The sequence below is a fragment of the Pyrgilauda ruficollis genome, unplaced genomic scaffold (assembly GCF_017590135.1).
Source record: "Pyrgilauda ruficollis isolate IOZ18807 unplaced genomic scaffold, ASM1759013v1 scaffold2, whole genome shotgun sequence".
NCBI lineage: Eukaryota > Metazoa > Chordata > Aves > Passeriformes > Passeridae > Pyrgilauda > Pyrgilauda ruficollis.
The window spans coordinates 17,486,142-17,499,091 of NW_024519206.1; the positions used below are offsets into that span (position 1 = coordinate 17,486,142).

At 39.5% G+C, this 12,950-nt stretch overlaps 1 protein-coding gene across 2 annotated transcripts in view; it reads left to right on the forward strand.

Moving 5' to 3' along the window:
- The window catches only part of RARB (retinoic acid receptor beta), a 90,351-nt gene that overhangs the window by 16,266 nt on the left and 61,135 nt on the right, over positions 1-12,950 (forward strand). For both annotated transcript variants that reach the window (XM_041466171.1, XM_041466172.1), the window contains exon 2: positions 8,097-8,245. In XM_041466171.1, coding sequence (XP_041322105.1) covers positions 8,097-8,245 — 149 coding nt within the window. The remainder of the gene's footprint in view (positions 1-8,096; positions 8,246-12,950) is intronic.

A 12,950-nucleotide genomic window follows, 5' to 3' on the forward strand; every position in this document is an offset into this window, starting at 1 on the left:
CTGATGTGGTTTTGCATGGTAATGGACAGGCAGAAAATCACCGACCTGAAAAAACCACAGAGCTAGCATCTTTCGGATGTTTTTCTTCAGTTTTCCATACGATTTATTTTTTTCATTTAACATGTTTTCTTTTTCATTTTGAAGGTAGGCTCCTAATACAAAGTGATGAGCTGCTGCCCTGTAAACTCTGCCTGCCAAACCCTGCGGCCATGCTGTCTCTACTCTTGCTTTCACCCTGGCTCACTCATGGTGTCTGCCTGGCCATTTATTTAGCGAAAGACGCTCCTGTTCTCAGTTACTAGCACGTCATTAAGTCTCGCTGTCTTGAGAGTAACACAGGTATAACCAGATGCAGTTCTTGGCCCTGATATAATTAATCCTGACAAGCTTTCTGCTTTCCACGTTTGCTCAGGTGTAAATACATCTCTCTGGCTATACGGACACATAAACCCAAATGTAGAACTGCTTTGCTGACATAACTGTTAAAAAAAAAAAAATCAGCCTGAAAAGCAGTATAATTTTCTTTGAAAAGGTGATGTTAGTTATACATACTACCTCAGGGTTTAGTGGAGCTGGTGCTTGAGAACCAGAAATTGCAAACCGATGGAGCCGCTGCAGGCTCCTCATTGTCCTTTACTGCTAACTGTAGTAAATATATGTGTAGAGAATGTATTTGACAAAAGTTGTGGCTCTGTTGGGAGAAGTACCAAAAGTGGTTGCAGTGACAGCTCCCCCTGTGTACCTGTGGGACACAGCAAAAAGATGCAGCAGTTTCAGACAAAGGTTTTTTAGGGTGTTTTCTTTCAGAAATACCTGATTGTGTGTTGGTGATTTTCAGGTCATACATAGGGTCTCTGCATGACTAGTTATTTCCTCTTTGTCAGCATACTTAATTTATAAGACTAACCTGCTAGATTCAGACTTAACATCTTGATGATATATGAGGCTTGGACAGTAAGTCAAGAGCAGAGGAGTTTTTGGCAGTGCACAGTTACTGCCTTCAGGACAGGATTCAGGATTTCTCTCAGGCAAGTCCTTCTCCTGCTAGGGCATTCCTGTGTAATTGTATATATGATGGTAGTCTTATAGAAAGCTGATTCTCAGCTGGCTGTGGAGATCAGAAAATGAAGACAAGGTTTCATCATCTCTCCTGAGTTCCCTGCTGGCAGCAGCAGTGGCTCTTGGAGGCAGGAGGCACCCAGCCCTGTCCTGTCTCACAGTGGGCAGGTGAGTGGGGTGCACATGCAGACTTGGGGATGCTTCAGAGCCCCTGCAATAGAGGGGCCAAGCACAGACTTAACAGAGTTCCCTGCTTTGTCATGTATCCCGTGTGAAACCTAGGGCAAGACATGTAAGGCTTTATTTTGAGGACACTGCTTAGTGCTGTAGACAGCTAAAAAAAAAAAAAAAGAATCCCAGTTGGGTACTGCTTGCATTTTTCTAGAAATTTATGATGCAAGCAAATAAAGCTCGTTCACTGTCAGTGCTTTTGTTTCCTGTCTGTAAAGTAAGAATAGCTCTTCCCTTATCTAACTTAGGTATTACAAAGGTAAAAATATGAATGCTCATGGATTATTCGTGTACTGGAGTGGCAGGGACCATGCTTGTAGATCAGATAAGAAGAAGAGAGAAGGATCTTTACACTGCTAAACATGGCAGAACCAGAAGCAGTGCTGGTGTTGCTGTGTGGCCAGGGACAGCAGAGCCTGAGGAGAGTCACTCAGGGAATCTGTGCAGGAATGTCACTCTGGAAGATGTGCTGGCAGGTGGGGCTCCTGGAGTGCCTTGTTAAATGCCAGCATAAAGTCAGGTGACTGAATTGCCATGTTTAACTAATGGATTGATAAAGAGGCCAAATCGTGTCATAACAGAAAAGTATGTCACCAAAGAATCTCTACTCTGCAATGGGAAACTGATAGAGATTATTTGGGGGAATAATAAAATCTGTGAAGAAGTTAGCTGCTAAGTAACAGAAATTATATTATGAGAGTAGAACAGAAAAATAACCAGAAGATAGATGCTGTTGTCATCTGACTTAGAGCAAAAAAATTTGGATAGCTCTGCTATGCTGGTAGTCGGATACTAAACTATTTCTTGGCCTTAATCACCTGATATGAATACAGGTTTCAAAGGGCTATACTGTTGTATGGCCAAGGTCAGTATCCACTGACTCCACTGACTTATGTTACATGACTCCGCTGGTTAACATTACAGATTTGCAATTGAAACTTGGCAATTTTGTTGATGAAAGGCATGAAGGAATATGATGCAGTTCTCTCTCTCCTAGTTCTAAACTGGGGAAGATGCAACAAATGAGTGTAAACACTTTTTTTTTCCTGTCAGTTGACAAATACAACTTGGTGTATACACAGCAAGGCATTTGTTGAATATGAAGCTTTTTTTTTTTTTGAACCATACTTCAAATTTAGTCTGTGTTTTAACACTGAAATGCTTCAATAGTTGAAATGAAAGCGCTCTAAGGACCTGCTTTGCAAGTAAGGCTGCAGAGGCCTTTCAGGGTTCATTCTTTCAAATATCTTTTGACTTGGCAGGATCATGATCATTACCATTATTTGAATTGGAGTATCACTGGAAAGTCCTACAGCGCCAGTTACTGTACAGCACATTCTGAGACCCTGCCCAAAATAGTGCACTGTCTAAATGCATGAGATGCAGAAGGGTGGGGGAAGAAAATACTGTCCTGATGGTATGTCTGCCTCTGCAGTGGAGCAGTGGCTAAATTTGTACTTGGAACTTCATTAGGGTGAGGATATCAGAGCAGAGAGTGTGCTTCACTGCTTATTGTACTCCGAGGCGAGGGCAGAGTTCAGCAGGACCCCTCTTCTCCCAGATGCTTTGGGACAGAAGCCAGCTGTCCCTATCACTCTTTAGCTGACAAGAGTTGTAGCAGCAAAAGAACTTCAGCTTTAGAGAACTCCTGCCAACTCGGCTGCGTCTATCGGGACTTGCACCTTGTCTGAGATAGTTTTGGCAGCAGCAGCCTGTGCCCTTTGCATGGCCCTTAAAGTGCCCTGGATCTGAGACTCCTTTTAGGTGACCTTGCACGCAGTTTTGTCCATTAGTCCAGTCCTTGCAGACTGGGCTTCGGAGCTTTGTAACCTTTACCTCTTTCTGGTTCTGTTGTTATTTTAGTCATACTGTATTAATCCTGAGCAGCATGTTGTGGAAGCCTGTTAGATGGTCTATTAGCTTTTAAAGTAACAGAAAAGGATCGTTTTTGATTGGGCACCCTCAAAAAGAAACAAGGGCATGGAGTTTCATCTTCTGATGTCTCTGTTGAAAGTAGAATGCTCCTTTTCAGATTAAATGCAAGCCAGTAGACTTTAGAGGATTTCTTTGGCTTTCTTCCAGAATACCACCCTTTTTTTAAGGTCAGTCTGGTAGAGATGCATGACTTGATTAAAATTAATGCTTCAAAAATTGTAACCAAGAATTAAAATAGAATAAATATATTTAACATCATACCTTTAAGGCGGATGAGTGCAGATACAAAGCCATAAATAAAAAAGAAACCCTCAAATATGGAAAACAAAGTTTCTTAGGTGCTTCTGAAAATCCTGGTAATAATATCTCAACCTGCAGTTTTTGTAGGTTTTAATCCAGGTATGTTGTGTTCACTTGTAATAAAAAGTATTCCTTCTTGAACTTCAATGCATACCCAGCTCTATAAGGAAAGATTTTTGACTGTGGTAATTTGTTCTGTGTTGATTAACATTTGCACATGGCTTCCCCTGAGCCTTTTCCTCGGTCCTCCTGCCCTCAGCCCACTCCACCTCCGTGCGTCCACCCCGGGGGAAAAACGAGATCCAGCACAACAAGTGCCAGTACTGAAGTAGTAGCACAACATCTTTGCTTTGTGCTTTTTTTCTTTGCGAGGGAGAAAATGGTAGTCTTCCCACAAGGGGAGACTTTGTTTTCCTCTTTCTGTTGTCTGTGATCCCCACCTGTTGTATATATGGTAAAAATATCTGGGACTTATAACCCAGCAACAGTACGCAGCTAGAGTCATGTGTGACCGGGTCAAACACACACTCGCTGGAGGGTCATGGCCAGGTTACTAAGTCAAGGCTGGCAAGTCTCCACGATAATGTTTTCTTTCTCTCTCACTATTTTTTTTTTCTTCTCCCCTTGTCTGTCTTCCAAACAAGAGTTTAAAAAAACCCAAACCCTCATAACAATGCAAACTATTTAAGCATGACAAATTCAAAGAGGTTTTTTATTAAAAAAAAAAAAATGGAGGGGGGCAAAGTCAATGATATTTTGGATTTAATTTTATAGTACAGTTTTATGTGGCACATGAAAGAGAGAAATTTGTATTGAAACAATTGAGACCCACTTTCCCAGTTCCTGGCTCTTTCCTGGAAGATGATTAAAAGCAGACTTTTTTTTCCAGACGAGACATAAAAATTAAATGATCTACAGTATATAGTTATTTTTTCAAATGTTTGGAGGCTTATAAATAACTTCTACAATGAAATGCACACATACAAGCAGCAGAGAATCTGGTTCTAATTACTTGTACTTTAGTTGAACTTTGGCGTTTCCTTTGACTTTCTGCCTAATGTATGTGAGCTGAGTGCCTTGCACTCCTGCAGTGAATTCACAAAAAAAAAAAAAAAAAAAAAAAAAAAAAAAAAAAAAAAAAAAAAAAAAAAAAAAAAAACCAAAACTTTTTTGGTCCAAAAAAAAAAAAAAAAAAAAAAATAAAAAAAAAAAAATCCAGACTCTTGTTGGTGCCAACAAAAATGAGGGTTAACAGAATGTTTTGACCAAATGCAACACTTTGCTATTCACCCTAATTAGCTGAAATTGCGGCTTCCCACCAGGGACCCTGAGCTCAGTATTCAAAATTCCCTTGAGGCTATCCAGGAAATGCCATTTGCTTTACAACTTCTTATTCTTTTAAAACTCAACTGTCCAAAGTGTGCATTAACATGCAAGCATAATAATCTAAGCTTCTAGGAGAACATGAAGCATTTTGCAGTGCCTGCCTGCTTCTTGTTGGTCTCAAAATAAAATACCTTCTCCATCTGTCAGCACGGTTTAGCTGGCAGTAAATTAGCTCTCAGAAGGCACGCTGTGCTTTTAAAGATCTTATCTGCTACTTTATCTAACCTTTAGAAAAATTTCAGACATCTTAGGAATTGTGAAGTGACCGATTGTTTGAGAGTCCCTGTGTGCTTAAGCTGCATTCAGGTGTTGGGTGACAGCACCAGGCTCTGTTGTCTCAGGTGAGTAGGGCTCCTGAAGTGTCACATCCCAGAGGACAAGAAAGCAGGGCATGGAAAGAAGTTGCATTTTTTTTTCCCCTCTTTTTTTTCCCCCTTGAATTCTTCCTAAAGTTGTAGGACTGCTTTAAAAATGCTTCTTCTGGAAAAGTCAACTGTCCACCCCCCATCCTTTCTTTCATTCCTTTTTGCTTGTGTAGACATGCATAGAAGAAAGCAGCTTCTGCTGTCATGCATTCATTAGCTATCAACATGTTGCAAAAATAACACTTTATACCTGCTGAGCATGGGTTGCTACAGATGCCTACGCAGGGCTTCTTCCCAGGCACTGCATACTTTTTTCAAATAAAGAATTACAAAAGCTAAATCCAAGGAAGAATAGTAAGTCAGAAACTGGAGTAAGAGTCAAGCATGGCTTGAACCCAGGTTCAAGCTTCTCCAGAAAACTGCACACCTTGCCTGTGATCAAAAGTGAATGTGCCCAAACTGGGTTTTATTACACAAAAATACACAACAAGCCCCCCCCCTGACAGCTCCCACCCACAAAAAAAACCCCAAACCTACCAACGAAGAAAACAAACTCTCTAAACAGTTATTCAGGTAATGCAAGTATTATTTTTAGTAGATTAGGTCCTTTTAGTGGCACATGTATATGGGTGTTTTAGGGAGGATCTTCTGATTTCCATTGGCTCCTTCCTTATCGTATACCTTTTCAAATCGTCCTGAAAAATATTCTCTAGCAGTACCTTCAACACTTCACTTGCTGACTCTGTTGTGTATTTATGAACTGAGTTGGTTGCATAATCTGTTCTGGATATCACAAGCTCCTGTTGTTTGTACAGTGCTTGACAGACCTCTCTGGTGTACAATACTGTTTGTGGATGGAACACTACTATTGGATGATGGTGCTTGTTTAGGATGAATTGATGAATAAACAGAAGTGTATCAGTATTATTTCTGAAGGGCTGCTTTCCCATACTGAAATCACAGAAAGATTGCAGGAGAGCAGTTGTTTTATTGAATGACACAACCTTGTTTTCTCATGGGGAGCCTAAAAACTGCCTTTTAGGTGGACCAGGAGAGTTGAATGAGCTAATACAAGACACATTGTCTGCTGGTATTGGAGTTTTAAAGCTAAAATTTTATCATTCCATAGACTTACTGGAAGCCACCATAATTCATGTACGAGCATGAAATAAGGCAAGGAATGTTTTGGACTTCTCAAGGGCATTTGATGAATCTAACTTTAATTTAGAAGTACTAATAGATTATTGATTCAAGCAGGATGGCTGTGAAGAGATCAATAACTGAGCACTCTCTATCTCTCTTAAATACCAAAAATTACTGTTGAAAAGAAATTATCATTCTCATATAAGTTTTTATTAGGAAAAAGCTTCATTAAAATTTTCTTGGTGCAGTAGGATCACATAGATGCTTGCCAAGTTCAGTTTATTTAATGCTGAAACAGATGACTATAGTTGTGGACATTGTCTTAATGTCACAATTTATGGAGCCATGTTATTTTACTTATTTTAGTTTTCTGCTTTTTTACAACCTCCTTATCGTTAGATATATAAATAAATTGCAAAGGTATTTCCTTGCTTAGATCAGAGCCTTTAATACTTTACTCTAGCATTTATTTTCTTCTCAAAAAGTGTCTGTCCTTGAAGTTGATACTAGCTTAACCCAAGGAAAAAAGGCAGAAAGGGGCCCTTCTCTCACGAGTAATCAGAGGTTGCCTCATGTGCTGTGATGCCCTCTGTGAATTCAGCAACACATGGGTTGACAATGAATCATGAGTTTAATACAAATGTATCATCACTGTAATCTGAAAAATATCATGTACAGTAAATCTTGTCTAAGATTTTTCCATTGAGTAATATTCTTTAGGGCCTGCTGTTAGTACTCTGGAGATTTAGTTCTGCTGATAGTGCCTAATATTTCTGGCTAGATCTGAGTTCTCAGATCCTGTCATTCCTGTATATCTGTTGAAAAGTTAGAGGGATTTATCTGAGAAGCAGCAGACGGCAAGGTGAAACATGAAAATGTATTGCACATCCACAATAAACGTGAGGAATGATGACAGCATATCACAGAAAACTAATGCAGATGTTTTGGAAAGATGTAGTTCACATGTCTTATCTTGCATCGTAGAGTTTTCATGTCCTTTCCCTGAAAGGGGTTACTGGCTTTTCAACAGGCTCAAAACAAATGACCATCTAGAAATATTAAGGCAATAAAGGGATGTGGGGGTCATAATATATAAGTTGCTTTTTCTCAGCAAGGTTTCCTGATATACAGGTCCTAAGGTAGGTAAGGAAGTGTTGCTGGGTTGTGCTAGTTTTACAGATGAAAGAAAGAAAGGACAACTTGTTTAGGTAATTTTCACTTCAGGTCTCACACTCTTTATATATATGTGCTGCTATCCTGCTAGGTCAGAATTGCATGCTGACCTAGAAAAAGGCAAGATATTAAAAAACTCTCCCAATATTAGGTACCAATCACAGTTTCCCTTTAAAGGCTGATATCCAGCCTGCACATATGGACACTATACAATTCAATAAGCTAAAACCAGAACAGGAGCTCAAAGTTGTCCTTTTTGGGAGCCTGGTAAGATTCATGTCCTACATCTAAATTATTGGGTACTTTAAAATACAGTCTTGAGGCTGTGGGATGTAGTCGTGTCATTATTTGCCTTGCCTCCCTTTAAATTTTACTAGGAAAGACAAATTAATGTTTATCATGGAAAGAAAGATATGGGCCGGTTTGATACTTACAATATGATTATGTATAGTAATTTATTCAAAATTATTATGAATCATTCTTTTTTTTTTTTTTCTTTTGTAGCAGTTAAAACTCAGAGCACCAGTTCTGAGGAACTTGTTCCGAGCCCTCCTTCACCACTTCCACCCCCTCGTGTTTACAAGCCCTGTTTTGTTTGTCAAGACAAGTCATCTGGATATCACTATGGTGTCAGTGCTTGTGAGGGATGTAAGGTGAGTGCCATCATCTCCCTTTCCTTTTATAGGGCTGCATTTCATCTTAGGAGAAGGATAAAGCAACCCAGTTGGTGTGACTTGATTGTCTTCAAAGACAGCTGTAACTTTCTTGCATGAATTAGTTCTGATTCATGACTAAAGACAAGTAAATTATCATCATTCTTGGAATTAATTCCCTTCGTAACTTCTGCCAAATATGTCTTTCAGGGACTTCCTTAACTATTGGCTAACATGAGAATGTGGTCATAGATGTAGGCATGATCAAAGAATAAATGGAAAACATTTTGAGACTCTTCATTGTACATCTGTAGGTCAGATATTCCCTGAGATCTCAAATGGCCCTTGGCTGCTCTTGGCCTTTTTCTGTGTACTTCTACCTCTTTGTACTCAGGCAGTGGAATTTGGGAACAGGATCTGATCATATGGAAATTCTTGGTGTAGTCTCTAGCTGTGTAACTAATCTCAAATCAGTTTGGGAATTTGAGGATTAGCAGGTTTGTATTTGCAAAATTTAATCTGTCAGACTTCACTGCTGGTACATCTGCCACCTGCCTTCCACTGCTGTGATTGTCAGAGTATGAATTGATGGCTGTCCATAGGATGCAGTAATATAGCACATCGCTCAAAAGTAGAGAATACCTGAAGAAAAGACACCCAGCAGAGAAGAAATGTTAGCTACACCTTGTTTGTGTGCCAATTGTTGGAGGTGTGCACACAGTGTGCACTTCCATGCATGCAAGGAAGAAGGTAGAGTGAAAAATGGAAAGAATGATATCATAGGGCAGATGCTCTCACACATAAATTTGTTAGCATACCCTAGTGCAATGATCTTTCTTAACAGTTAAAGAAAAGACCTATGATTTTCATCCTTTAGCTTAAAATAGATGTGTAGTGTTTAGTACCTTACTAATGCATGCTGAAAATGTGACAGGTGCTGTAGCCATATAAATAAAGTTCTTAGAATAAATTAACAAAAAGCATTTTGCTGGTTTATTTTTGTGAAATGATATATTGTTCAGATAGCATGTAGTTAGCCATTTTTACTTTATCCTTTGAACCTTCAGCTTCTTCCGTGCTAGTGGCCTTTTGTGCTTACATAAGATATCATAGTCATGGGTTTATGTCATTAGACTAAATACTAAAGGACTGAAATCTGATTTCCCCCCCTATTTTCTAACTGTAGAGACTGAATTAGTGAAAGTAACTTCTCAAGCTCATCTCAGTTTTAGAACCTCTTTCTGGTAGTGAGGTTTTTCTTGGATGTCCTGTCTGTATTTTTTTCTTTTAGATACCACAAAACTATCAAAATTTAACTGTTTGTTAAAAATAACTATGGAAAGAATATGCTGTAGGTGATTTCCTTAAGTAGGAAATCTCATCATACTCAGATGCTAGCATGCAAATGTTAGTAGTGTATCTTGCTCACCCACATTACCTCTAAGCACAGACATAATTGCAGACCATGGCAGAAAGGTCACATGTCCCTAAGAGTTCATTCTTTTTGAAAAACATGCAAAAATACACTGTAGGACTTTCACTGGCCTACTGCAAAGCATTTTCATAAATAATTAAAGCAAGATCTCACTTGTTAAAATACATGAGGAAATCCATCTTGTAATGTGTTAGCCATTACTCAACAAGAACAGAAATATTATCTTTACTTATTTGCTGATTTGCAAGATGGGGTAATTCAGCACTTAACAATAGCTGATGTTAAAAGAAGAAGAAAAAAAGATTAGTTATAGAAAGCCTGTCAGTCTATGAGAAATAACAAGATTCCAAAGTAGTAACTTGGCTGCTTAAGACTGGTAATATTTGTGTTTGTTGATGTTAGCTCTGCAGCAGGTTGGATTAAGGTTTGATGGAATCTCTTCCATGGATTGAACCAAATTCCTTAGCAAATGCTGGGAAATGGCAAGAACATGATGCGGCTGCTGAATCAACCACGAGTCCCTTTGGTGGACAGTCAGGTGCTACATTTGCTGTTGAAAGTTGTCTGAGCTGGATGTCAGCAGAGAATAGACAGCAGACTGTAACACCAGAGGCCACATCAGCAACCTGTGTTGCCAGTTTCCACTCTTTCTCTAAAGAATGTTATCCTTTTCTCTTGAGCCCTTTTTGACTGCTTGGTTTATTTTTCTTTTCCTTCATCTTTACACTTGCTTTCATACTGTCATCAGCTGTTGGTCCTGTACCTCAAGAAAACTACCACCTTGAACTTCTGATGTTTATCCATACAGGCTTCTGCCTGTTCTCAAGTCTGCTTTCCCCCTCTATTCTTTCTCAATATCAGTTCTTCATGCACCTCTTTTCTTTATAGCCTTCTTCATACAAAAACTAGCCAGCTGCTTTGCAAATTTCAGTAAGCACTGAGAACTGAGCAATGCTGCTTGAGGAAGCCTTCTCTCCTGTGGATCTCTGCCTTTCAGTTGATAAACTTAAGTTTATTAGAGATCCTATGTTTCACTGGAGGCTTCTGCTTGGTACGGAGCTTCATGCAGCTTCATGCTGATTCTCTGGTCAATCAAGGGAGCAATAATAATAAGGAAGAATTCATGTAACAGCCTTTTGTGTAGTTAGGAAACTCAAATTCAGTACCCCTTTATCTTGAAGGCACATTTCCATGCAATTTCAAAGAGCTGTTTTCTTTGAGATTCGTCACTGAAGCTGACCAGCATATTCAGAAGCTGTTGGGATGGGGAGAGGCAATCTCATTCCATAAGAAGCTAGACTAAAATATCAACCAATCCCTTTCTTTCTCTTTTCATCTGTGTTGCAATTTTCTCCTTTTTCGCTTCTGTTTTTCCTTCTTCTTTCTTCATTGAATTTGCAATCTCCATTCTGTGATGTTAAATCTTAAATTCATTCATTTTTTCTCCTGCATTTGCACCTTCCTCTGTTCTGAGGTCCTTTTCTCAAGCCTTTTTCTTTTTTCCTTTCTGACTCATTTACTTTTCACTTTGAGCTCCTGGCAGTCTTGTTTCCCAAGGGAAACACAAATGGAAAACTCTGCTCAAATCATATTTACCTGATTAGGACCCTGATATTTTGTTTCTCTGTGCCGGCTTTCCACTGGTTTTCTTCTAGTTTTCTCTCTGTTTCCTTCTCTTTTGCCTTTCTCCTTTGAGCTCCAGTGAAGCTGCTGCCACAGTGATCATTATTATTAGTCATCATCTAATGCAAGGAACAGTTTTCTGTCCTCCAGGTTTTGGGTTGATGGCTGCCTTTGATTCATCAGGCTTTCTTTTTCCTGTCTTTCAGGGCTCTTTCCTTGCTGACTTTTCAATATCTCCTTAAATGGCTCTTTATCCACTTCCTGATGCCAAGGTTAATTTCTTTGATTTTCTATTTAGAAAAGCGTTGTTTATTGACCTCTTTTTGTGGTAGACCAATAAGGGAGGTCATACAATATTCTGCTTATAACAGGTGTATTTTTAATTGAGACCCTTCCAGCCAGGAGCCTTTGGAGAGCTGTGAATGGTGACTATGACCTTGTGAAGTTCAGTTTGGAAAACACTGTGCTGTAAATTTTATCTTCCCTCAGCTGCCACCAACCCTTGGATAATTTCCAAAGTACTCCTCTCTCTGACTTCTCCCCTCCCATCTTTCCCTGGCATGTCATCTTGCTCACCTCTCTGCTACCTTGGACACAGAGTTCATGAAGACAGAACTTTCCACCCTCTCTTTGTGTCACCACCAACTATAATGTCAGTTCTTTCAGACATCCTGCCATGATGACATAATTTCTGATCTGCAGCATTCTATTTTGCCCTATCTGTTGCCATTTTTCCTCCAGAATTGAAGAATCTGGCTTCAGCTGCCTTAATTGTCAAACCATTGGGTTTGTCACAATCACATGGGATTGGTGCCTTCTCCTGTCCTTCCTTCCTCTTTTCCCACTTACTGTCATCCTTAGTTCTTATTTTCCCAGGTACCTCAGAACAACCTCCTCACCTCCTTTGCCAAATACTTTAGTGACCTTGCTGTCTTATTCATTACTGGAGTCTTCAGTAGTGTGCTCTAGTGTGAAGGCTGTTCTGTGGCTTGTGTTGATATACTAATCATTTAAGGTTTTTAAAGGCTGGAGTATTTCATAAAAGGCACTTGTGAACCACAGTGAAAATTTCAAAGTGGTTAAAAAAAAACAACCCTAAACCATGCTTCTATGTTTTTTTCTGGGTTTTACACAAAACACAGAAGTGCATGTGCCCCATACCTGGTGATTGGCTTTCTATATGTATTTGAGTTTCAAAATCAAACTGATCTTCACAGTGTACTTGTATTTTGTAAGAAAAATTCCACAGACATTCCATCTTTTTATGTGTAAAACAGTACATTGACAATATTCAGCTTATTTGCAACTTTTCCATTTTGTAAACTGCATGGCATCTTAGAGGTGGGTTTTGGAATCTACTTATGCTGTTTCATGACCTCAATTACAGACTTCTGAGATCTTTCTCTTTTTTCCCCCCAGTCTCTGGGTGTTGCTAGACAGCACGCAAACAAATTCCATTGAAAATGAGCAATTTGGATTTATCCAGCTGGTGCAAGTGGTTATAGGGCTGACTGTCACCAAATGCTCAGCTCTTTGGTCCTGACTTCAGTCGTTGTTGTAGCTGGGTTTGCAGAAAGGGGGACTGAGAGTAGTGGGCTGGATTCCCCACACAATGCCATCATTGTGTGGGTGAGGAGGAGAAGCTGG